This window comes from Peromyscus leucopus, chromosome 4 (assembly GCF_004664715.2).
Source record: "Peromyscus leucopus breed LL Stock chromosome 4, UCI_PerLeu_2.1, whole genome shotgun sequence".
Classification (NCBI taxonomy): domain Eukaryota; kingdom Metazoa; phylum Chordata; class Mammalia; order Rodentia; family Cricetidae; genus Peromyscus; species Peromyscus leucopus.
In genome coordinates this window covers 5,882,224-5,908,589 of record NC_051066.1, presented here as the reverse complement: position 1 = coordinate 5,908,589, position 26,366 = coordinate 5,882,224, and the positions used below count along the sequence as shown (strand labels likewise).

The window sequence follows — 26,366 nt, the reverse complement described above, 5'->3', positions numbered from 1 at the left end:
AGGCGAGTTTACCTCTTGCTCTAGTCAGGGCAGCAGCCCGGGACTTGGTCTCCAAGTCTCCAGGCCAAGTTCACAGCGTACTTGTCACTGAAGGGCGGTGAGAGGTCTGTGTGCTCAATCTGCCACTGAGCAGCGAGCGAGCGAGCGAGCGAGGCTTACTCCAGTCGCTCATCAGGAGCAGCGATAGCCCTGTCTGTGCCAGACCCAGGGGGCACCTGGAGTTGGCAAGCCCTGGCAGAAACAGTGGGAACTCTGGCACTTACTGAAGACGACGTATGTGAGTGACGACCATTACAAATTTGGAACAAAGTGAATGACTTCTCTGAACTTTCAGTTCAGCTGCACTGAGTATATGAAATCTAGGATGTAAGAACTAGATAGTCTCGTATAAAGAGTTTACATAATTCCCCAATACTTTCATATATAAAATTTAATAAATAACCCTGACCAGGCTAGAAGCACCATTCAAGGGGCATGAGCCCTTGGAAAATAGTTTAGATGTTGCATATTTGAGTCCCTTTCAGTGGAGGCTTCACAGGAAACCATTATAGAATTTAACAACAACAGTGATAACGAAAACATCACAGTAACAAGTGGAAAGCTTAAACTAAAACACATCAACCTAAGGTAGGGCTCATTCACATGGACCATTTCCCCTAGCCCTTGCTCTGTGTTCCTGCAAATTCTCCCCAGAATCTAGGTTGTTAAAATTAAAATCACACACAAAAAATATGCAGGCCTGTGTCTGGGCTAAGGGTAAAACAAAAGAGGTGGTTATACTTGCTGTCGTTAGAAGAGACATACACTTAAGCTCTGGGAAGATTTTAAAATTACCAATTTAGTCCTACAGTATATTCTGCTTAACAGTGAACTGACAGTATCCTATCTGCTGTTCAAAACAGAGAGAGGGAGAGAGGGGAGGGAGGGAGGGAACAAGAATACCCCACCAATAGCCAGGTGGTGGTGGCACACGCCTTTAATCCCAGCACTTGGGAGGCAGAGGCAGGCGGATCTCTGTGAGTTCAAGGCCAGCCTGGTCTACAGAACAAGTTCCAGGACAGGCTCCAAAGCTATACAGAGAAACCCTGTCTCGAAAAAAGCAAACAAACAAACAAACAAACAAAAACCAATAACAAAAAACTGCCAAGGCTTTTCCACTGAACGGGAAATGAACTCATCTTTGTAATTGTATTTACAAACGGTTTCTAAATGTATTTACAGCTTTAGTAGAAACAAGAGGGCAGAGGACTGATGAGAAGAAACATAAGGACTGAAAACCACATGTGTTAGCAAAAGTATAAAACGTCTTCACAGTCTGTGCAACGGGGTAAATGTCGCGGGGAGGGTGCTGTGGCTGTCTTCACATTGTCTAACATGGAAGGGTAGCTGAGAAGAGACTCAATTACGCATAGGCCTGTAGGAAAGCAGGACATACTTCACATATTGTTTCTCTTAGTGGACTTCTGCATCTGCTATAGTGAGAGGCCTAACCTACAACTGTACAGGGACAGGTTTGCTGTCCACAAGGAGTCGCTCTAAGGAGTTACACAGGGAGCTTCAGGGAGAGAGGCCTGCTCGAGTGGCCAAGCTGGCTCTCCTGGCACATGCTAGGCACAACTGACCGCTGCAGCCCTGTCTGCGCAGAGAGCCCTCGGCAGCCATGCCCACCAGCAGGCGCCTAGTGCAAATGCGCAGACAGGCTATGCAGTGCCGTGCTGGCCTGGGCGCTGCCTCCCTCCAAGCCCCGTGAACTTTACAGTACTGTGTTATGGCTTGAGGATTCATTCTTAACACTGCTAGCAGTGGAGAGGGTAAAGTGTTAGCAACACGAATGGGAGCGAGCGCAACTTGCGAAGTGTGGAATCATGATCATTAAAAACTCAAGTCGGTTTTCTGCCCCTAACAGTCCCATTACAATGTTTGAACCTGAACTGTACAATCAAAGCAATGTAGATTTTTGTCAAAGACAATTTTGGATAAGTCACTCTTTGGTAAACTCAAACCAGCTAAACAAGTTGACAAACACCACAAGAACTAATGTACGTAATTCAGACAGTGACCAGAGCCAGGACATGGGCGTGCTGCCCGAGTGCACCCCTCACCACAGGAAGCCCTGGAGCATCTCAGAAGGCCCAGGCCTAGTGAAAAGGAGGCTCCTTCCCTGAGCTCGACGTCTCACGTCCTTAGATTTGGGGCTTTCTTGTCACAAACTTAACTGGTATCACGACACACACACACACACACACACACACACACACACACACACACACACACACAAAGTTTTTGCATTTAATTTTCAAAAAGAAAAATCAAAACAAAATGCATTTGTGTAAGGAAAATGAAAAATCACAAACATTTACCTGAAACCTCAGAACACACTTAAGTAGGTAAACACTTGGGGTCCATCCTCCCCTTAGGGCAGTCAGCTTTCTTGGCTGAACAAATGCTCCAGGGAGAGAACCAACCCCGACTTAGGCAGTTTGACGAGGAAAAGGCATACTGTATACCCGATTAGCAAAAGCTGCTCCTCCCGGGAGCAGCGGGATTAGTCATCTACAGGAGTTAACACTGAGGCGAGGCGAGCAGCTCACATATGAGCAGATCCTGTGTGCTAACGAGGTGCCACTGTGTGCCCCGGGCTGCTACACATGAAGAAAGGGCTGGAGTCAGACTACTGTTTCTCAAATAAATCCCCCCTCAAAAAAAAAGGTGGGTGGTGGTAGCATATGCCTTTATCCCAGCACTAGGAAGGCAGAGGCAGGAGAATCTCTGAGTTCAAGGCCAGCCTGGTCTACAGAGCTAGTCCAGGACAGCCAGGGCTACACAGAAAAACCCTGTCTCGAACCCCCCATTTCCCCCCAACAAAAAGAACCACCAACAAAACCAAACCAAACCACCTCCCCCGAAACCTATGATTTTAAGAGCCAAAAAAGCATTGCAACCAGCAAACATCTACTTCTGTATTCCTTAGTTCCTAGCCTCTGAGGTTGGCCCTCAGTTTCTGGGTTCTGTTTGTTTGAGTCTGGGTCTCAGAGCCCAGGTACTCAGCCAGAGACCAGAGCGCTGCTGTCTCCACAGCCAGCTGCAAACCTGACCCATAAACGGCCTACCAAATTGCCCTCTCTGCCTGAGTCCACAGCACCAGAGCCATCTGTGAAGCCTGTTGGTGTATATGAACCTAACAGCAAACAGACATTTTCCAAAGCACTGACCAGACACAACTCAGACAGTAACCCGTTTGCCAGCACACGCTTTTGAGGTTTCTTTTCAAGCTGTGAACTTGGAAGTAACTAAGTCATTACTACTGGTAGGTTTCACATTTTCTAGACGATACTGACCTAAAAGATACTTAACATAAAAATAGCACCATGTGACCAAAAATGTGAGACATACACACAGATTTGGTGACACACTGAGGATCTCAGAGGGTTTTGACTTTTTTTTAAGCAGGAAACACTGAGAGAATGGAGGAGCCACCGAGGCTCTCATTAGCACACACAATACTAAGATAGATATATTGCTTGCAATTCCCGTAGAGTATAGCTTTACAAAAAGTACAAATTCCAAGTTCTGCAGTTTCCCTGGGAACTGCATAGAAAAAGTTGTTGTGCACCTGAACTGGCTGTGTGAAGAGAGAGAAACCCAAAGAAAACAAAACAACAAAACCACAACACTACCTGGAGAATTGTGTAGCAAGTGCTACCAATTCCTGTCCTTAGTGAGAGTCTAACTCACGGTGGAGCGAGCTGATGCAGTTACCTGCTCGGTATGCTTCTACAGTACGGAATGAAGGTAGATTTGTAGTACAGACCTTGAAAACCACTGCTCCTTTGGGGTTGGCTAGTGTAACACTACTATGTAGGAAGGTCAGCACCGCACGCTGTCCAGCGTACCTGGACAACGAACAAAAGTTCCAAATGGTTCCAATGGTTCCCACTACAGGCAAAGGAGTTTTATGGCATTTGGTTTATGTGTTTGCTATGAAGCAGAGCTACGAACACTGTGATTTGCTTTGCTTGCATTTGGATGCAGTGATTACTCTATGTGAAAATCTACTGACATTCTTCTGTAAGGGGGTCAAAGAGGGGGGGAACTAACATAGTAGGCAGGGCTGAAACAGAGTCAGAGCTCTGTTCACATTGTATTAAATTATATATTCCTCTTACATTCACCTCAACCAGAATACACCCAAATTTGAGAATGTATATATACTATATATATAATAACCACTTTATTATATATATATATAAATTGTCTAACTACCCCCTAAAAGTAATTTTAAATTAGAAAAGGTGACCCATTTGTATCAGCTGACGGCACCCTCACCTCTCCGTGGAAACGCACTGGGGCTAGCACCCACACTGAGAGTGCCTGCCTTCAGTTTGCAGAGCTGAGTCACTGGCAGAGTGGGGAGAAGCCTTCAGCAGAGGCCCACTGTCAGCCTGTATTTTCCCTGGATGCACTGCCCTTCATGCTTTGAGCTCCTTTGGGGAGGGGAGGGGAGGGGGAGGAGGGTAAACACAACAAGTGCCACACCCGGAACCTTCAGAGAAACTACCAAGAAACCAAGAGATTTCCAGATGGTGGGAAAACCAAAGACTACAACAAAGCAAATCACAAGCACGCACGCACGGACTGATGTGCTTTGTTCAGGGGCGCGTTCTCCATCACCTTAGTCAGGCGCATCAGATACCGTGTGGATTTCCATTCGGGAATCTAGAGCCATTTCTGAGGCTGACACCTCACTTTCCAGTTTCTGTTCCACATACACATCTGTTCTCTCGGGGGACTCCATGCGACTCCTGACCTCGGTGACACCCGGGTGGTTTTTCCGAAGGTGCTGGTTGAGGGTGCCCTGGAATGGAAAGCACTTCCCGCAGACCTCACAGCGGAATGGTTTGTCATCGGTGTGGCCCCGGATGTGGTACTCCAGCTGGTCCTTGCGTGTGTACTTCTTCCCACAGAACTTGCACACAAAGGGGGTGATTCCCATATGCAGTCGCATGTGCCTGTCGAGGCTTCCCTTCTGGTTAAAGGATTTCCCACAGTAAATACAGATCAACCTCTCGTTGTAGGGGTACCAGTAACCCCTTGCACTCCTCTCCCGGGGACTGCTCTCATAACTGGGATTGCTCATCATGGCTTCACTGTCAGACCCCTGCACCACTCCCTGCAGGTCACTGTGCAGGTGACCAGACAGAGCCCGCTTTTGGCGGGCACCACGGCCTCGGAAGCAGCTCAGCATGGACCTGGATGGGCTGGAATTACTCTGGCCTCCAAAAGCTTCTGGCATGTTGGAAGGCTGTGAGGCTGCCTGGGAGTAGGGATATGCATGCTGGAGCACAGAGCCATAGGCACCCACGTTCACAGCCACAACTTGTTCCCCATCAACCATCTCTGTGTGGTAGCCATCATCCCCTAAGGAGGAGCTGTCGGAACAACTGGGCCGGTCAGACTTCTCCATCTTCACTTTCACCTCAGTGATCTGGCTCTCCCTCACCAACAAGTCCCCTTGCTCGTGGTCCCCTTCGATCTGAATCTCATACTCAGACACACTGCCACTGCTCCCCCGATCTGAGTGCCCCTCTTCCTGTAAGCGGCTCCGAAGGGCTTTGTTGGGGGTCGTCTCCATCCGGAGATCGCTGCTGACCGGAGGCTGCCGTACCTGAGGGCAATATGGAGGGGAGATCTCAACAGGATTGGCGAAGAAGCTGCCATCTTTCACCCCATTCCGGCTCTCGGGATTCTCTTCAGCACCAATGGTGACAGAGTCGACGTCTCCCACACTGATCTTTGAGTGGATGCTCTCCAGGATCTGCGTGCACTTGTCAATGACACACTGCATCTGAAGAAAGCTGGCTGCGGTCAGAAAACTGACAACGTCCTTCAGCTGCAAGGACATTCTTCCAGTGTAACAGAAGGAGAGCAACTGCTCAAACACGCTGGGGTTCTTAATCACAGAGATCGACAAGCCACTCATCGTGCTCAACGCTGAATGGTCCCGGAAATACGGGGAGCTGGCAGCAAGGACGGCTTTGTGGGCTCGGAATGGCTGACCCTGAATGTGGACGATGATGTCGCATAGCTTCCCTTGCAGGCGGAGCTCATTTAGTTGGCTCAGAACGGTGCTGCTGTGCTCAGGCACGTCGAACTGAATGAAACTGCTGCTGTCCATTTCTACTGACACGAGACGCAATCTGCAGAGACAAAGAGCATCCGTAATTCGCCAGAGCTCCTCAGCAAGATCGAGCAACGTAAATACGAGCTCACATCAACTCCGAAGCTAGCACTCCTAAGGTCTGCCTGAACATTCTTCCTCTTGCTTAGTCTTTATCTTCCATTTCTCCATTAATTCACCTAAAGCCAAATAAGTGAACCATCAATTAGTCCAGTGTCATTCTTGTTCAACACTCAATTTGATCAAAGTGAAACATTCATGCATAGGAGGGCTGGCTCAGCTGAGGGAAAGTGGTGCCCTTCCAGAAAAATCACCATTCACCTAGTGAGAAGGGTCTCTGAAGGACTCTACGAAAATGTTCCGACTCATAGCCTGTCTTGTGCAATTCTCTGGGTGTGGTTTATGTCTGTGTACATGTACACATCATGTGGGCAAGAACACATGCGTGAGCATGTTCACAGGGGCCAGAGGTCAACACTGGCATCTTCCTTCTCTATCTTAGATTTCAAGAGGAGTCTCTTGTTGAGCTGGAAGGTCACCAACCGGCAAGTCTTGCTGGTCAACAAGCCCAGAATCCATCTGTCTCCAGCCCAGAGCACTAGGGTAACAGGCACATGTCCCCAAGCTCAGTTTGAAATTTTTTATTATTATTTGTGTGTACAGGTGTTTTGCCTGACTACCTGCCTATGTACCACGTACATGCAATGTCCTCAAAGGCCAGAATGAAGTGTTAGACCCAGTGGGACTGCAGTTACCCTGTGAGTGCTGGGGATCAAACCTGAATCCTTAGGAAGAACAGCCAGTGCTTTTAACCACAGTCCCAAGCTTTTTTTTTTGTTTTTTTTTTCCTTTCATTTTATTTATGTCTGGGGTGCCACAGTACATATGTGGAGGCCAGAGAACAACTTTGGGGAGCTGATTCTTTCCCTCACAAGGTCTCATAGCCAGCTCGTCAGGCTTCAAGGCAGATGTTGAGTTACCTCACTGCCCCCTTGCTCTTGTTACACAGGTACCAGGGATTGGAATTCAATCCTCATGATTGTGCACAAACACTTCACTGAACGAACCATCTCCCCAGGCTCCATTCACATACTTCTAATCGGTATCTTTCAAGCATCCAACACCCCAATCACAATGAATGGAACAAACTTCTTGCCAGTGTAATCATGACTTGGGTTTTCCCCACATACCTTTGTAGGACAAGAGATATTCAGTCCCTTGCAGGAAAGAGTTATTTCAGGCAAAAACAAGAAGAGTGATGGGCACATTGCAAGTGTAGGGCCTCCAAAGCTACTAACAGCACTAGCAGGCTCGGGCCAGCTCTGCTGCCACCACCCCTGACCTGGAGTCTGTAGCACTGAACCACTCACTCAGAACCACTCAAGAGGCTGGTGAGACGGCTCAACAGGTAAGAGCAAGACAGCCTGAGTTCAGTTTCTCAGGACACACACAATGGAAGGAGAATCTATTCCCCAAAGCAGTCCTCTGACCTCAAGTGTACTGGGTATGGAATGCGCGCGTGCGCGCGCGCGCGCGTGCAGGTACACACACACACACACACACACACACACACACACCTGCTAAGGTAAACACAAGACTAGACCTAAGAATTCTAATTTGGTTTTAAAATCCAACCAACAGATTTTGCTTTTTGAGACAGGGCCTCACCCCAAAGACCAGCCTGCCTCATACTCAGGCTCTTCCTGAATGCGCAGCTTACAGGAGTGCACGGTCACACCTGGCCAACCAGCAGAAAGTGAAAGGCTCTGTACTAAGTGCTGAATCAAGAGCCAGGAGGGCCGGAGAGTAAGTCTGCCCGTCTCCCAAACCGGATGGACAAATGACAAAGCAAACACAGTAAACTATTAACAGCGGCACACAGCAGTCAAGCAGCCACTGTGAAAACCTGTCCATTGTTCTGCAGCTTTCAAGTTTTTCCTAATAAAATGTTGCGACCGAGAAAGCATCATCAATCTACAACAAGGGAAGTCAGTGCCTTAATTTTATCTTAAGCAATAAATAGTGAAAATAAGTGACTGAACTCAGGAGCCTAGAAAAACAAAGACAAAAGCAAGCAAAGTAATTCACTAGCATATAACCACCAAGAAAACAATCACTGTAAAACAAGTCTAAATCTAAGACTCTTGCAGGAAAGGATCAATCACTTAGTTTGACTGGAGCACATCAGAATTTTCAATCTTGTCAGAATCTGAGTTAAAACATTTTAGTCAAAGAAGAATGTTATGCTTCTATTTATCCTAGACTTCTGATTGAAGTCAATTTGAAATCTGCATGAAATGGACATATTTTTAGGATAACATAAATTGGCAGAACTAAATGAAAAAGACACAGAAGTGCCAAGGCACAAACCATCTCCAGGCCGTTCACACTGTTCTAGACGAGTGTGGAGACATGGAAGGCATTTCAGTGCATCTGGCACAAAGCTAACACCAGAGGCCAACAGGCAGCTGAAAGAAGTCTGCTTCTTCTAAGGCATGGTAAGGCCCTCTGCAAACGCCAAGAATGAGGAACAGCTGGCTAAGGTTTGGGCACTGCTAAGATTACCCGTGGCATCAGAAAGTCAAAGGAAAAACTCGCTTGGCCACATCATCATCACGCCAAAACTTCATCTCAGAAGTAAACACCCCTTTTCACAGTAAGAAAACAGCAGCCCTGATGGTTAACCAAGAACTAGAGCACCACTCTTGAAAACATAACAAACAGTATCTACTGCAAAGCAGTGACATCATCCTCAGAAAGAATCATTGTCTCTTCCCAAAATGTATTCAACAGAGCATGTGCTAGCCCCAACATCCTTCCCTCCTAGGGATTAAAAAGACATTAGATAATAACCTATCCGAAAGGGTTCTGCAGACAGCATTCTGTTTAACTCAGCAGTTTGCAAACTCACTTAACAATGGAACTCTCCTCTCAAGGTATGACATTACTATTCCAAAGAATCGGTGCTCCCTGGAGCACATTCTGGTAAACACTTTAGTTAAGGCATCCCATCAGGGCTTCTAAGACAGACAAGGCTTTCTACCACCACCATTCTTTTTTCCCCTTTCCTTTTTTTTAATTTGAGACAAGGTTTCTCTACATAACCCTGGCTGTCCTGGGACCCACTATATAGACCAGACCAGCCTCAAACCCATAGACATCCATCTGTCTCTGCCTCTTGAATACTGGGATTAAAGGTGTGTGCCACCACACCTGGCTTTACCATAACCATTCTTAACATTGTTGTATTTGGAACCCTGAGCCAAAGCAACAAGAGAAACTGAGAGCACACAGTCATTTAAGAAAAGATGGAAGCCAGGCAGTGGTGGCTCACACCTTTAACCCCAGCACTCAGGAGGCAGATAAACAGATCTAGCCTGGTCTACAGAGTAAGTTCCAGGACAGACAGGACTACACAGAGGAACCGCATCTTGAAAAAAACAAGACAGAGAGAGAAAAGAACAAAGAAAAAATGAAATTAGGGCTACATACAGATACTATTTAAACAAAAACCACAAGCAATCCCTTACTGTAATGTCAGAATGAGGTACGATAACTGGCAATACAACAGCAAGGAGTTCTAAGGAATCTGGGGTCGTAACTAAGATGGGGCAAAAGGAAGAGAAGAGCATCCTCTTTTTTAATAGCGTGCATGAGACACAGAGAGAGAGCACACATGCGGCAGTCACAGGACAATTGTGGCAGTCTGTCTCTCCTTTCACCAGGTGAACTCCAGGTTTTGAACTCAGGTCATCAGGCTTGGTAACAAGCGCCCCTACCCACTGAGCCATCTCACTGGCCCACTATCTTAATAAGGAGTTTTTATAAGGGCAAATGAAATGTATCTCAGCTGTCAGACAATGCTATAGAGATGAATGCTGTCTTCTAAAATGAATTCATAAATATAATGCAGGCCGGCAGAATTTTTGATAAGTTTCTTTAAAAAACTATTTAAAGCTGGTAGGTGGTGGCACATCTTTAATCCCAGCACTTGGGAGGTAGAGGCAGGGGGATCTCTGTAAATGTGAGGCCAGCCTGGTCTACAGAACAAATTCCAGAACAGCCATGGCTACACAGAGAAACCCTTTCTCAAAAAAAAAAAATTTTTTTAAATGCATCCATTCCAGAACATTGATGTCCAATAATACAAGGCACATGTGTTCAGTGTTTTCTAGTAGTTACCAACCCTCTAAACAAGCCTCCCCAACCCCAGCACAGTGTAAACAGAACCCAGAGCCCTGCTAAGTCTCTACTGCTATATAGTACCCTAGCCCACCTAGCAGTTATGCTTGTGAAGTAAAAAACAAAAACTATTTAGCCCAATAAATTTCATTTAGCCCAATAGAGTAAACATATCACAAGGCATTTTAAATTTCTCAACGTTCCACACTGACTCTTGGCTGCACTGGGTTCTAACTCACTGGTGAGTGTCAACTGGGAGTCTGCTGGGTCAGCACAAGCCACCGGGAGTTCGACTCCTTTCACCATGAATGCTGGTACGGACTAGCTCAGCTATAGAGAGGGCGTGGTCACAGAGGGCCACCTGAGCAATGCTGCTTTAAATAGGACCAAAAGGATCATGAAGAGTATCCAGGTCTGTGAGGTGTGAGAGTCCTGCAGGGAAGCAGTCCCCACAGGAGTCACATGCAGATGTCAAGAGATGCAGCCAGAGAATCAGGAAGGAAGGACGTGCTGCAAACTCCTGCTTCAGCAGGGACAAGGCGCAAGGGGAAGAGCGGGGGCCACAGAAGCTCAGTGGAGATCAGCCATTTCAGGGGCCATTTCAAGGAAGGTCAGTTACTAAACAGTGGTGGCTTGGGGAACGTGATAAACTTCATGGCTAAATCCTTCCTGGAGAGAAGACATGTCCAAGTACAAATGTGGAGGTCTAACTACACAAGTAAAACTTTTTTATCTTGGAAATGCTTACAAAAGCTGGGCGGTGGTAGTGGTGGCCCACGCCTTTAATCCCAGCGCTCAGGAGGCAGAGACAGGAGAATCTATTGTGAGTTCCAGGCCAGCCTGAGTTCCAGGACAGCCAGAGCTGTTACACAGAGAAACTCTATCTGGAAAAACAAACAAACAAATCTTAGAAAAAAGGGGCAGAAAACATTAGAAAAGAACTTATAAAATGCATAGCAAAGAAGTATGAGATGCACAGATCAACAAAAGCTAAATATCACAAATGAAAACTCCATAAATATGAGCAGATGCTTTTTAAAAACAAGGAATAAAAATAGCCTTTTAGACAGAGAAAAATAATCATTTCATCAGTAAACAAACAAAATTTAACAAGAGATGCAATCTCTCTCTATTTGGCAAGACTTTCAAAAGTACAGCCCTCACCTAAGAAAAGTCTCACAGCATTGTTTCATCGCAAGACGTCTAACCAGCAAATCAAAGGGTGAAAGGAAGGTGTGGAGTCCTCACAAAACCCAAGAAAAGCTAGGGGAGTGGCAAAGCATTTTACGATGGAGCATAAAACCGAAGGGGGCTTCGGAGGCCTCCTCTCCCAGGTGGCTGGCGTAGGCAGGGATACAGGAAAACAGCACACCGAGGCTGACACCAGAGGATCCCATCTTTCTGCAAAAGGAGAAAGGGGGTGCTCTCCTGTGCTGCACAGTGACACTTCCTTCTGCAGCAGCACTCAGAAGCTGCTGGAAGATCGGCAAGGGGAGTTCACAGGTAATTTCAGTTCTAGACACATTCCCAGACTAAGAACAAAAGGTGTAATCTTCAAGTTCTATACCCATGGCCAGATTTATTCTAGTGGTCCCCGGACAGAACTCAGAGAGACTTTGTCTGGACATCAACTTCACCCATGATCCTCTGTTCATTAACAACAGCAGCTTCCTAATTCTCTCCTTCATGGAATTTTAACAGGCCAACTTTATATTAGGTTTTTTGTTTATATTTTCCCAAGACAGGGTTTCTCTGTGTAGCCCTGGCTGTCCTGGAACTCGATCTGCAGACCAGGCTGGCCTTGAACTCACAGAGATCCGCCTGCCTCTGCCTCCCGAGTGCTGGGATTAAAGGTGTGCACCACCACCACCACCACCACCACCACCACCACCACCACCACCACCACCACCACCACCACCACCACCACCACCATTTGGCTATATTAGGTTTCTAAATAAGTTTGTCTTCAAGTAAAAATATATGCATATCACATGGCACTTCAGAGCATAGTTCAGAAATAACAAAACTCTTCCCAATCCAGCGCCTTCTTCTAAAGGAAAAGCACTGGTGGGAGTTCCTCAGAGAATGCTGAACATGTACTAACTAGCATGTGCTCAGGTCCTAAGAGACGCACCGAGCGAGGTCTGGAAAGCTGGCTCAGCAGTTAAGAGCACTGGCTGCTCTAGCACAGGATCCAAGTTTGGTTCCCAGCACCCACACGGCAGTTCACAGCTGCTATCTGTAACGCCAGTTCAAGAGGATCTGATGCCCCCTTCTGGCATCCTTGGTGCCTGCATGCATATGATGCACAGACAGACAGACAGGCATACATACATAAATTCTTTAAAGAAAGAAACATATTTAATATACCTTAAGTTCTTCCTATAGAGGCACTTACTCATCAATCTCATTTTTTCCAATTTCATAGCCCCATGGTCAGCTGTGGCATAATGGGTTTAACCAAAGTCAACTAATGCTAAACCAGGAAGCAAACTAATCAGCCATCACACACACACAGCATGGCAACACATGACTGACAGCTCAGCTCTTTCGTAACCCTCTGCAGAGCTGAGAGGCTTGCATTTCAACCTATGTCAAAGCACCTCCTAAAAGACCAATGGCAAGTGCCTATTTGCCCCAAACCACAGGGAAGAGCTGCTCCCCACAACTACCAGCATCAGTCGTTAAACTATTTCACCTTGCTTAACTGGAGGGAGGAATACAGCGCCTCCTCCTTCTGATATATATGCATGTGTTTTTCTATCAGTGGGGCTGCCGTGTTTCTCAGACTGAATGGCAATCTGTCAATGGCAGGCTGAAGGCAGACAGTCTCTGAACTGCTTTTTTTAAAATTTATTTATTATGTATACAGTGTTCTGTCTGCACGCCAGAAGAGGGTACTAGAGCTCATTATAAGTGGCTATGAGCCACCATGTGGGTGCTGGGAATTGAACTCAGGACCTCTGGAAGAGCAGCCAGTGCTCTTCACCTCTAAGCTACCTGTCCAGCCCCCATGAACTTTTTTATCCTCTGCCTGCAGTTGCCATTTTACTGGATTGTCAGAACTCTTTGTAAATTAAGGAAATTAGCCTCTGTCATTTGTGCTGCACTAAGATTTAATTGCAATCAGTAAATGGCATACTAACCAGGGACTTAAATTATTTCTCTACACTTAGAGGAAATACTCACTCAACATCAACTCCTACACACACAGCAAACCACAGGGAATGCAAAGACTCACAAAAGTCCCCGTCTTGCAGTTTGACATGGGCTTAATGCAGCTTTCTCCCAGCCCAGGGAGACATGGGAATCAAATTCATTTTTGATAATGCAGAGATGTGATTTATATTCATTTTTCATTTAGATTAAGTTTGCAGCTGCTTCAGAAAACAATAATGAATTTGATTATTCCACTCACTAAAAACATTAGGATCAGTGTTCTTTAATTTAGCAGATTAATCATGTCTTCCTAGCATATTATAATGGGGGAAAAACCCTAGTCATTTACCCTGTAATATTTTAACTTTAAAAACAAGCACATATTAGCTGCCTTTTTCCCATGGTGCCATTAACAGCTATTTTGCTTTGGTCTGTGAGAGCTATGCTGTGGATAAGAACAGGAAACACTGCTTCCCAGCACAGGAATTAGCTGAAACTGGCTACTGCTCCCTAATGTCTTCACCGTCCTCTCTTCTTCAGCCAGTGATAATCTTCCTGCTCTTTTAATGTCACCTGCAGGCACACCCTCCGCCTTCCCGGGCATGATCATCACTTACTGAATGCTGGGTTCATGTTAGGCAGAATGTCAAGGCTTGCATACCTCACTTCAAGGATCCCCTGTGCATCCCAACTTTTTAGAGACAAGGAAACCAAGACTCCCAGAGGCTGACTTTGCCAGCACTGTTTCCATGGGCCCAGGGGAGGAAGTGAAGCAGCCCAGGCAGAAGAGGAGGGAGGTGAAGGGACAAGTGGCAAGCACCCTCCTATTGCTGAGACAGTGGAGGCATTCCAGCAGCAGATCTTCCAAGTACAAATGCTCAAAGCATCCCTAAATGCCCCCTCCCAGCAGAGTCACGGGAAGACAGGAGACCGGCCTAGGCTACAAACAAATCCTTTCTGAAAGCAGCAAAACCAAACCTGTGCAGGTAAGAGCTATGATCAGGAACACATTGGGGGGGGGGGCGGGGAATGACGCCCCTAATAAAGTACATGCCCTCTTTCAAGATCAATTTTAATGCCCTTGGATCCCTCAGGCCCCCTTTTTTTGGCTCATTATACCTGGTTTAAGCAAAAAGCCCTCTCTATATACAAAGGCATTAATTAGAAACCACAAAGCTAGGGCTCCAGTGACAGCCCTTTGGGTGATTCAAGGTGGACATCTCAGAGACCAGATGCCACCAAGACAACACAGGTTCAGGCCAAGTTCAATAAAAGACAAAGCAGCACTGAGCCCGGAGCGTGAAGAACAAGAGTAAATGCTGAGCCATGCGCAGGACTCAGTGAGCCATGAGGACACTGGGGAGCTCTAACTGACCAGGTGAGTTCAGGGTAGCTTCTCAGTTAGGGTCTAGTTTGGGCACACTGAGGGAGGCCGTTCACACAACCTAGCACTGTGGGCATGGCCACAGGCATAGGACTAGTCCATCAACTACCATTCACCCCACAGACCAAAGAGGAAGGGAACAGAAGGCCTAATACAAGACCGGAAGGCAATGGGATTAGTAAGTAAAGCTACCTGAAAGCTCTACACAGTCCCACCAGAAAAAGCCCAGACACACCACTGCACTGTGGATGCCGCACAAGGAGCTGCTGTGAAATGCAAGATGACCTGATCCCCTAAACTCAGTTCCAAGGCTTCCCTGCACAGTGATGTTTTTTAACCTGAGGGAGCTCTAGAAGAAGAGACTGGGCAGAAACTTACAGAAACACTGAGCTAAGAAGGGACATCAGTGACCAGCCCATTCCTTCCCTTGGGTATGAACAAAGAAGGCACAAAAGGCAATGACACTCTTCAGGGGATGTCACTGTAGGGCAGGAGGAAATGAAAGGTCTGGCCAATACAGAACCCAGCTCCTGCAGCCTTCAAAGCGGCTGCCTGCTTGCTAGTGTCCTAAAAAACGAGTAAGCAATGTTCAGTTTGGCTTTCCCCTGAATACCATCAATATTCTTACAACAGTATTTTAAAGACTTGTGTATTACCAAAAAATAACTAAAAAAGAGCTAGGTGAATTCATACACATTGGCTTAACAGCTCTCCCAGGCATGACATCAATTCCAGAAGCCACAAAGGCACAGATAGACAAATGTACAGAACTACATAAAAATATATGATGAAAAACACACTTTTCTCTCTAAAAGGCCAAAGGTAAATGGCAGATTGAAAGGAAATGCATACAGATTTGATACTGGGCTAGTTCTAAATTCTTTGTTAATCAAATTGGACTAACACAAAAACGTTTCCCAAAGAATTGGCAAAGGATACTGACAGCTAAAAAGAAAAAGATCTAGAAAAGACAAAAACATGTTTTAACTTTATTCATGATTATAAAGACATTTGAATTACAAAAAGAACAAAATTATACTTTTGGTAGGGGACAGACAGTACTGGGGACTGAACCCAGGACCTTGCATGCGGCAGGCAATTGCTCTACCACTGAGGCATACCACAATCCAAGCCATTAGATGTAAGTAAGCTTTTAAGTGCTGACCAATGTAATCCTGAGGGATAACTTGGTGGTATTTATCTGCACATAAAAGGCTTTTGGTCTAAAGCAACTGCTAAAAACTGGGCCTAGAGGCCAGAGAGATAGCTCAGCAGGTAAAGGCCCCTGCCACCAAACCTGATGACCCGTAGAAGGAAGAACTGACTCCTGCAAGTTGTGCTTAGACGTGTTGTCCCCGACATGTGCAGTGACATGCATGTGTACCCATACATAAATGAATGCAATAAAAATTATTTTAAAAAGGGATTTAGGGGCTGGAGAGATGGCTCAGAGGTTAAGGGCATTGGCTGCTCTCCTAGAGGTCCTGAGTTCAATTCCCAGCACCCACATGGTGGCTCACATCCATCTATAATGAAATCTGATGCCCTTTTCTGGTATGCAAGCATACATTCAGGCATAACACTGTATACATTAATAAACAAATACATCTTTAAAAAAATTTAGAATACAGATACAGTGCTTGCAGAAGTGTGTGTACATGTATGCTGTAGAAATGTTGTGTGTACATATATATACATATATACATATACATATACATACATACATACATATGTGTGTGTGTGTGTGTGTGTGTAACAAGGCTTCTACTGTGCCTTTTTTTTTTTTTTTTTTTTTTTTTTTTTTAACCTCCTGCTGCAACCAGAAAAGAGAAACAACCAAAAGAAGACTGGTTAAGAAAAAGCAGGGTGCAGTGGTATGCACATAAAGCCCAAGCTACTTGGGAGGTTGAGGCAGAACAGTCACTTGGGCCCTGGAGTTTGAAGGAAGCCTAGGCAACAATGAGAAGCTCTGTCCAAAACAAACAAAAAATTCCAAATCTATAATGAAATACAATGCAGTTATTAAAACAAACAGATAGACATACTGTGTATGCTTCACTATGGAAGCTCTATGATGCACTTAAAACTAGCCAAGTCTAGAACAATCTACACACATGATTTTTTCCCATGCTCATTTCTCAAAAGAATCTACAGTTGACTCATTTTGTTCTTTGTTTGCTTGCATGTTTTGAAACAGGGTATTACTCTACAGCCCAGGCTAGCCCCAAACTCAAGGCAACCCTCCTACCTCTGCCTCCCAAATACTGAGATTACAGGTGCACACCATCATGCCCAGCTTTACAGCTCTCTTCAACAACAGACATAGGGTTAAGGTGCTAACGATATCCACGAGTAACTTTTGATTCTCCAAAAACTTAACCACTAATAGCCTGCTATTGACAAAAAGTCTTATCAGTAACAGTCAACTGACACACAGTCCGATGTTACAGGTATTACTGGAGCTGGTGAGCATGGCAGAGCAGCAGGAGGCAGCTTCCATCTAAGACTGGAGACTGCTCACCTGGAACTCACCATTTGTAGCAATCCTCCTGTCTCTGACTCCAGAGATAATACTGCATCTTTGTTTACATTTTCCTAGTACTTAGTTCACATTTATGCACACACACGTTTGATAAACTAACTTCTTACTGTAGCTTTGTGGTAACAAATGACAGAATAGTGTACACATGCTTATGCATTTGAGACACACCTTTTCCTTATTGTTTTCCATCTTTCTAGGCTATGTGGATTCTGGGACTTTTTTTTTCAAATTGTGGCCAATGTTTAAAAAAAAAAACACACACACACAGATTAAGTGGACCCATTAAGGGTTTAGGGATTTAACTCAGCTACTTGACTAGCAAATGCAAAGTATGAGTGGCCACGGTCCCGATACAAGGAACACAGCAGGAATATCATGTGCAGAGACTTAAACATGGGGCTAGAGAAGGAAATGGGATTCCAGGTCAGCCACAGTGAATGTGAATCCAGAGAATTCACAAGGACTTGGGGTGTGGGCTGGCATCCACTCTGGGACACAAGAGAGTCTAGAAAGGGCAAGCTGAGCTTAGGCTGTCCAGTGGAAGTATGTGTGGGAGTGGGAGAGACTAGTGATTGACCAACACTTTAAAAACTAGAGGACATAGCACTATAGAGCCATAAATAAATAAGCAAGCAAGTAAATAAATAGATAAATAAATATGGAAGAGTTGAGAACCAAAGAATGCACTTGCTCCTCAGGAAAGAGACCCTCGGACACAGCAGCAGGTCAGAGTCAACAAACCTGATGCTCTCCGAAACCTCACTTCTGCTGACTAGGATGGACAGTAAAATCAGCACCACACCTACCTAACACCACATGTGAGGAAAAGGAACACAAAAACTGCTAACATCCTTGTACACTACAACCTGTGCCACAGAGAGCCCACAAACAAGGGATTCCTAAATATCACCTGGACAAAACAACACACATGGACCTAAAGTCCCCTCCCCAGTGATCATGGGTAAAGCCTCAGAATGATCTCCCTATGACAACCAGAGCAAAAGCAGAGACCACCCAATGGGAGCTATCTCACACCCAGATGAGCTCTTAGGTGGGGACCTCACAAGAGGCTCTCTCTCAGCGTGGGTCAGTTGATGCACCCTAAACCAAGCAAGTAACTGAAGACCTCTGGACTGCCAGCACTTAAAATGTCCTACTGAAGACCCTGGAGGTGCAGGACAGACAGACAGGAGGCAAAATCTGCAAGGTGGCTGACTCCCATCTCACCTGGAAACACTGCAGCTTCATGAGATGCTACACTTCCTTTAAAAATGCCCAGTTACACTTCTAAGAAAAGACAGGAAAGTGACAAATTGGGAAGCGCCTGAGGTACTAGAAAGGACCATTATTCTCAGTCAAGATGCTTGTGATTCCAAACCCAGTCTTGCAGCAGCCCGATGAGCAGCAGGGCTGCAGGAAGCATTGTGATGCTGATGAAACTCGAGGCAAGGGAGAAAAAAAAACAGGGAGGAAATGGCATTCTGTGATGGATATTCATGAAGGGCGCTTCCTAATTTAAAGGAAAACAAGTTTAGAGTTCTTACTGCATTAATTCATGTGAGAGAACATTTTTATCCGAACTGTTACATTTCTGAGCGAGGCGCTAACACTCTCCAGGTCTGCCCAGATACACTAATTTGGGGAGGGTGTGATTTGTCTTAGTCAATGCAAAACATTGGAAGCTGCTTCTGAGCTTTCCAAGTAGGAAAGGAATGGCCGCTTCACCCTCACCAGCAACAGTGAGAACTGGTGGCTCTTAGCTCCTGCTGTGGACACTGCAGAGGAAGCTCTTCCTAGCAACAGACACAGATGTTGCAACTATCCCCACTGTAGAGAGGAGGAGACACCCTCCAGAGACTTTTCTGGGCCACTCAGCTAAGGACTGACCCAGCCAGGAACTGAACCCACAATGTGTCAGTCTCCAGAGCAAAAGTATAGACCTATCAGAAGGAAGAGGACTTTAACTCAGGCATCCTGGTGAGATGTGCAGCTTTTCTTGGTGCTAATCCTCATGACCAACTTCAAGTGGCAAGACAAATTCCATTCACGATGTCCTGCACACACAGACTCAGCTGGTCTGACATGGCGGTGAGGGCCATATGTCAGACTGCTCCAACACTTCAAATGGTTTTCAAATTTGACTGTGAAATGCTCTTTGTTTTCATTCTGTCAGGAAAGTGGGCCCCAAAAGTGTTTCAAAATCTTTGCTTTTTTTTTTTCTAAAGATAAGAGTCTTGCTATGTTTTGCATTCAAACTCCTGGGTTGAGCGATCCTCCTGTCTCAGCCTCCCCATTAAGTACCAGAGTTTTGCACCACTGTTCCTGGCTAGATGTCTCACATTTGAATCATAAGCTGAAAGGATCTGTTTCAGGCAGAAGGAGTAAGCGTTCTTAAGGCAAGACCTCGATATGAATTAAGGCCAGCAGCTTATTTACTCATGGCTGGCTTTTCAGGAGATCTAGAAACCACACACGTTCCACCTCTTAGAACAAATGAATTAGAAAGGCTCACCTTGAACTGCATTCTTCCAGGGTGCTTTCCATGCCAGCAACATCAACAGAAAACAACCATTAGAAGCTTAACTGCGCTCAGCTGGTGACCTTCACTAAGCTAAATGCAGCAGTTTGTCAGCTACAAAACATTAAATGGACACAATTAAGAAGTTTGGAAGCATGAAACAGAATTTCAACTAAAGTAACATGAAAATTAGTGGAAATATATATGACGGGACTCTAGGGTCACAATACTTGACATTCTTGCTTCATCTGGAAGACAGAACAGAGACATGTGTATTGGCCAGACAGAGCTTGGCAGCCCATCTTCCCTCCACTCTGAAACACCACACCTAATCATATAAAATGTCTTCAGCAGTTCCGAAGCTCTGCCGCCTCCTTTGTGTGCCATCTTCATTAAAAATCCACAGAGGCTGTGGAGAGGGCTTGGTTCGTAAGGTGCTTACCATGCAAGCATGAGGGCCTGAGTCTGAACTCTCAGCACCCGTGTAAAATGCCACACAGAGGCTCATGCTCTGTAACCCCAGCACTGGACGGCGAGGACCAATCAGTCTGGCTGAATAGTGAGCTCCAGATACAATGAGAGACCCTGTCTCAAAAGAATAAAGTGGAGATGGGAGAGAGCGGTGGAAAAGGATCCTCAACCCTGGACTCCAGCACACACACACCTGTAACAATGCTACAATGCAGACTTTATTACACATTACAAGTAAGAAAAGGCAGGCTCAAGCTGGGGATGTAACTCAAGGGTAGAGCATTTGCCTAGCATGTGCCAGGCCCTGGGCTAACTCTTCAGCACCAACCAAGAAAAGAACGAAAGAAAAGGCAGGCTCAGAGAATGTGATAAACCACTCAGCTTCACATAGCTATTGAGTGTCTGTGCTGAGACTCAAATCCAGACCTGATCCCAGACCTGACTTTCTCCCCCTACAGCCTTAGCCTCAAGAATTACACTTTTTTTTTCTTTCCCTGGGATCAGAAATAAATACTAACGTTTCACAGAATTTTTTTCTGTGCTTTTTGCATGTGAGAATAAAGTTGAAAACATCCACCTGGAATTGCAGCATTAAACACCAGTAGTTACGGAGGACAGAGAAAGCTAATAACTAAACAGCTTCTCCTTTAAGAAAAAAAAAGTTGTTTACCAACAAAAATCAAGAACTATTTGAGGACCTATTATCAAAATTCCAGTTCCAGCATCACGTAGCAGAAGAGTCTGAAAGAAGTATTAACAGGCTGGGTCTTCAAACAAAACTCCTGCTCCAGCCGGGCCAGGACAAGCTCAACAACCAAGGAAGCTTGCTGCAGAGTCCCAGTGCCACAAAGGCATGGGGGTAGGGCGGTGAGGGAACACCCTTTGGAGGAAGTATATCTTCAGCAGGGGCTTGAAGGAAGTGAAATGGAGAATGTGCTCAGAGGGCTGGACCAACAGCCCTAGAGGGTCATAACCTGGGCAAACTTGGAGAAGCAGAGGCCAGGAAAAAGTGAGGTTTAGGTGAGGGTAAAGCCAAACCTGAAAGACCCTTGAACGGGGATGGGGGGAGCAGCAAAGGCTAGACACCACAAACAGGCAGGATACTATCCACCTCCTGCAAAACACACACACACACACACACACACACACACACACACACACACACGTTGCTGAAATACGCCTGCTTCTAGGATAGTTTTAACTTTGGCCTAGTGTCCAAGATCTTTCAGGAACCGAGCCTAATCAATCTCTCCTCTTACTCCTTTCCCATCTTAGCCCTCAGCCAGAGGGCTGGTCTAGTCACTAATTCCATAGGATCTTTTTTTGCCCCCAATATGAATCCTGCTCTTCCTTTACCACCCAGTTCAAGTACCACCTCCTCGCTAAGCCCCACCGCCGCCCCTAGTGACCTATACCTCTCTATAGCACACGATCTTGTCTCATGGACATTACCTTTCCACAGGCAATGTCTGAACATCCAGTGTAAAGCCTGGGTTGGGATAGGCTGCTTTCGACTCCTTTCGTCCACCACTCACAGCATTTTGACATTTACTAAGCAAGCAAGCAGTCAACTATTTTTTTTTACTTCCTATACTAAGTTTGGCGTTAGCATAAAGGAAGGATGGGGGAGGGTGAAACCTCTGGAGTCAGAGACCAGCTAAGAAGCTGTTGCAATAATCCAGATGTGAAGCAAAAACAGCCTCGACTAAGGAACAAAGAGAAAATGAGCAAATACAAACGGCAAAATGCTTGCATGCAAAACTCTCCACAGGAAATCTGTGGACGACAGCGAGGGACGACGAAGGGTCAGTAAAGCTATTTCCAAGAAAACGCTTCTGGGAATCATTTTAAATCTCCCTGAGACGAAGTGCACGAAGTGGTTAAAAAGTCTACATCTGGAAGGGGGAAAAATGTCTTCAGTAAAACTGCCCCGCATGTTGAACCAGGCACAGACAGACCTTGCAATGTCAGATATTCACAGCATGAGGGTCTGTAGGGAGTTCATCTAAACTCTCAATTCTCACGTGGAGAAACTGAGGCCCAGCGTGGAAGAGACGTGCTGAAACCCTCAAGGTGGAGCGTCCCAGATCTGAGTAGCCCAAAGCAGTCACTTGGCCTAGGCAGGCAGTGTTTTACACGCCCCCTCCCCAGTCCGTCCTCAGCTGTGCCCGAGTGACCACGGAGACCTCCCGGGCCAAGCTTAACCCGCGCCGCCTGTTTACCTGGCGCAAGGCGGTGGCCCGGGGCAGCAGTTCCAGGTCAGCCTGCCGCTGACGCCCCCAGGCCGGGCCTGGCTCTCCGGGGGGCGCACGGTCACTCAGACCCCTCGGTCCAGAAAGGAGAGCGAGGCGCCCAGGAGAGGAGGCTGGAGGGCTGCAGAGCCGCTGCCCTGGTTCGCCCCTCGGGGCCAAGCGCCTGGCCTCCGGCAGGTGCCCGGGCCTTAGGACCGCGCCCGGCCGGCCCCCGCACTGACCAGGCAGCATCTCGCCCGCCCCGCCTCACCCACGAGGAGCCGGACAGCCGCCCCACCGGCCGTCCCGACCCTGCCGCCTCCGCCCGCGGCCCGCCAGCCTCACCTGGGCCGCGCGCCGCGCTCACATCGCCCGCCCGCGGCGCCCCCTCCGCCGCCGCCGCCGCCGCCGCCGGCGCCAGGCCCTTCCCCGCCGCTCCCGCTGCCGCCCCTGCCCGCGCCCCCCGCCCCCGGAAGCGCTTCCAGGCCCCGCCCCCTGGGCGCCCGCGCTTCCGGGCAGGCGCGGACCGGGCGGTTGTCGCTGCCCCAGAGTCTCTCGCGGGGGGCTAGAGTCCGGGCGGAACCCTGGTTCCCGGCCGGAGCTGCGAGCGGACCAGTGGACGGTGGGGCGGCTGAGCGGCAACCCGGCTCTGGAACCCGCCCGGAGTCCCGACTCTGCGGCCGTGGCCTTCCGCCCGCCTTCTCCTCGGCGCCCCCTGCTGGCCGGAGCGGGACTCGGCAGTGCGCTCTCGGACTCCACTGCCCACACCTGCGACCGCCTTCCTCTCACTTTTTAGTTCTTCTATTAATTTTGGGTTTTGTTTTGAGACAAGGTATCAGAAACAGAATTCCCCTATGTAGATAAGGCTGACCTTGAACTCAGAGATTCCCTAGGGTTAGGATTACAAGAATGAGCCTCCATGCTCAGCTTCCTGGGCAGGTTTTTCTCTTCCGCAAACAAAAACAAACAAACAACAACAACAAACCCACTGCCTGGCTTTCAAACAAGAGTCCACAGGGCTGCAGAAATGGCTCAGCAATTAAGAGCACTGACTGCTCCGTTCAATTCCCGGCACCCACGTGGCAGCTCACACCTGTCTGCCCTTTTCTGGCCTCCTCGGACACAAACATACACGGCAGCGAAACGCCCGTACACATACAATAAAACTGAATAACTTTTAAATTTTTTTAGAAAGTTCCCAAGAGTGAGATCAGCAGACCCAGAGCATAGGAAAGCTTCTTGTCAGGCCAGCTTACCACAGGACGGTTGTGCTGGTTCAGTTCGCAGCAGTGAGACTCTGCTTCCCTGAAAACCCAGCCTTGGCCTCATCATCTTAACTGATTCTTACTAAACGTATGGGCAACAGCCTGGATTTCCTTGACTGTGACACAGTGTTTGCCTGTTGCTGAGGACAAGGGAGACTATGACCTTGATTTAAGTGTTTGACCTTCCTGCCAAGTGTCTTCAGTTTACCCTACTACTCGACCCCAGCCCACTCTGCAGTCTCACTTGGCTAAACAGGAATCTGTGTGGGCAACTGTTGGAATCCAGAGGGCACACGTGACTCGGGAGTCTCCCTCGAGTCCTCTCACCTGGTCAACTCCTCAGGATGGACACCTTTTGTTCCACCTGCCTCTTACCTAAGTAGTACTGGACCAGCAGGGGGAGCCTGGCTCTCCTAACAGATGTCCCAAGATGTCCACTTCTAGAACCTCCCAGTATCGAGAGTTCCTTCACTAACTGTCTCTGCAGAGGACTGGAATGAACACACACACACACACACACACACACACACACACACACACACACACGGCCACAGCACTCTCTGCTTTGGAGACCTACCTCTGGCACCCACTCCCACTGTCTGCGTGATAGAGACAGCTTCTTTTCTGTTGAATGGTAGTGAGGCTGAGGTGTGTGATTTGTAGAGTTCCCCCCAACTCCTACAAAAGATTGGCAGTAGAGAATGCTATAGTTAAAGAAAGAGGCAAGTCCAGGACCAAAGCACTCAGCTACACTGGAGCTTCTGACTTTGAGGCGAGGCACTAGGTACTGGCCTGTTCCTCTGTGTAGACGCAGCAATAATACCAGGAAATCAAGGTCCTCCACTTCAGTTTCAAGTGCTGGGATTACAGGATGTACCACCGGATCTAAATATACTCACTCCTCCACCCCCGCCTCTGCCCTGGGACAAAGTCTCACTAGCTAGCCTGGAACTCATCATATAGACCAGGCTGGCCTCAAACTCATAGACCCACCTGCCTCTGCCTCCTGAGTGCTGGGATTAAAGGTGTGTGCCACCATACTTGGTACTGTAAATATTCTTTTTTTTTTTTTTTTTTTTTTTTTTTTTTTTTTTTTTTTTTTTTTTTTTTTTTTTGTTTTTCGAGACAGGGTTTCTCTGTGTAGCTTTGCGCCTTTCCTGGAACTCACTTGGTAGCCCAGACTAGCCTCGAACTCACAGAGATCCACCTGGCTCTGCCTCCCGAGTGCTGGGATTAAAGGCTGTAAATATTCTTGATCAGCAAGAAGCAAGCTGGTAAGGACGGCTTCAGGACCTCCGGTTATTTCCACATAGCCGTTTCTCACCTCCTGGGGAGATGGCTTATTCTCTCCTTTGCTCCTATCTCATCCGGTCCAGCTTCCAGGGAGGTGCAGCTTCCAAGTGGGTCTTGCCTCTCCTGGACCTGAGCCCTGTGACATCCATTGGCCCCGGGTGCTGCCTCTGATATTTTCCCCCACTGAATTTTCTTCTGAGTCTGCTCTCTAGTTTTCCCATTGAGTCACAAACCCTGTTCCTGGTAATTTACTCTCCAACATTGTCCTTTGTAATCGACTCTCTTGGTCCTCTGTAGTTCTTTGTAGTAATCACAGTGTGATTAATTAACGCCCTGTACAATTGTGTGCTAATTATCTGCATTACCCACCACTGTCTTGTAAACTACATAAGGATGAGAACTCATTTCTTTCCTATTTCTTCCACACTTAGTACTTAATAAATATGTGTTGAAATAGTAGGAACTTCTAAGAGTATGTTCCAGAGGGCAGGGACTGTTTCTGTGTGGGGGTGGGGAGGCAAATGTGCAGAGGTATGTATGCATGTTCATGTGTGAAAGCCAGAAATCAACCTCAGCTGGTGTCCTCAGGAACCATCTACCATCTCTCGTTGGCTGGGGAATTCACCAAATATGCTAGACTAGTTCATTGGTGAGTGTGCTTTGGAATCTGCCTGCCCCAGCCTTCCCAGTGCTGAGCTAACAAGTGCATGCACTCACTATACCTGGCTTTTTACGAGTCCTAAGCTCAGTTCCGAATGCTTGCCCAGAAAATGCTTTACCAGTTGATCTGTCTCCCAAGCCCCAGGCTCTGATCTGTTTTCTTCATGGCCTGCAGAGAATGTAGCACTGAATGAACAGTACTAGTCATTTGCAGGATGAGTGAATGAGTGAACAAATGAATGAACCAGTTGCTGAATGAATGAATGAACGGACAGACAGATCACCCATCTCTCTTTCCCCTTTGCATCATGTCTGAAGCTGATCTCTCGGTCCTGACCGGCCTTTCTGGCAGCTAGCCCCATAAGGAGGTAGGTGAGAGAAGCCAGATACCGTTCACGTTTGAGACAGTGTCTTGCTAAGGTACTCAAGCAGGCCTTGAACTTGTGATCTCTGGCCTCAGACTCCCGAGTGGCTGGGACTATA

General features: G+C 47.0%; 1 protein-coding gene across 3 annotated transcripts; it reads right to left on the bottom strand.

Moving 5' to 3' along the window:
• Positions 1-4,629: 4,629 nt before the first annotated feature.
• On the bottom strand, positions 4,630-23,052 carry Zbtb34 (zinc finger and BTB domain containing 34). Of its 3 annotated transcripts, none has more exons than XM_028884792.2 (2): positions 23,011-23,052; positions 4,630-6,197 (listed from the first exon to the last, which is right to left on the bottom strand). In XM_028884792.2, the coding sequence occupies exon 2, from the start codon at positions 6,173-6,175 to the stop codon at positions 4,673-4,675; it is 1,503 nt and encodes a 500-aa protein (XP_028740625.1). In that variant the 5' UTR covers positions 6,176-6,197; positions 23,011-23,052; the 3' UTR covers positions 4,630-4,672. The 3 variants fall into 3 exon arrangements, with proteins under 3 accessions (XP_028740625.1, XP_028740622.1, XP_028740619.1); XM_028884789.2 differs by lacking the exon at positions 23,011-23,052 and adding an exon at positions 19,958-22,919 and having other exon boundaries at positions 4,630-6,357; XM_028884786.2 differs by lacking the exon at positions 23,011-23,052 and adding an exon at positions 19,958-22,919.
• Positions 23,053-26,366: the final 3,314 nt, after the last annotated feature.

Bases quoted from the DNA above. Each gene is read 5' to 3' on its own strand.
- Zbtb34 (XM_028884786.2), bottom strand. From the start codon at position 19,989: ATGGAAAGCACCCTGGAAGAATGCAGTTCAAG. The intron at 6,198-19,957 runs GTGAGCCTTTCT...TTGTCTCTGCAG, and splicing joins CTGGAAGAATGCAGTTCAAG to ATTGCGTCTCGTGTCAGTAG.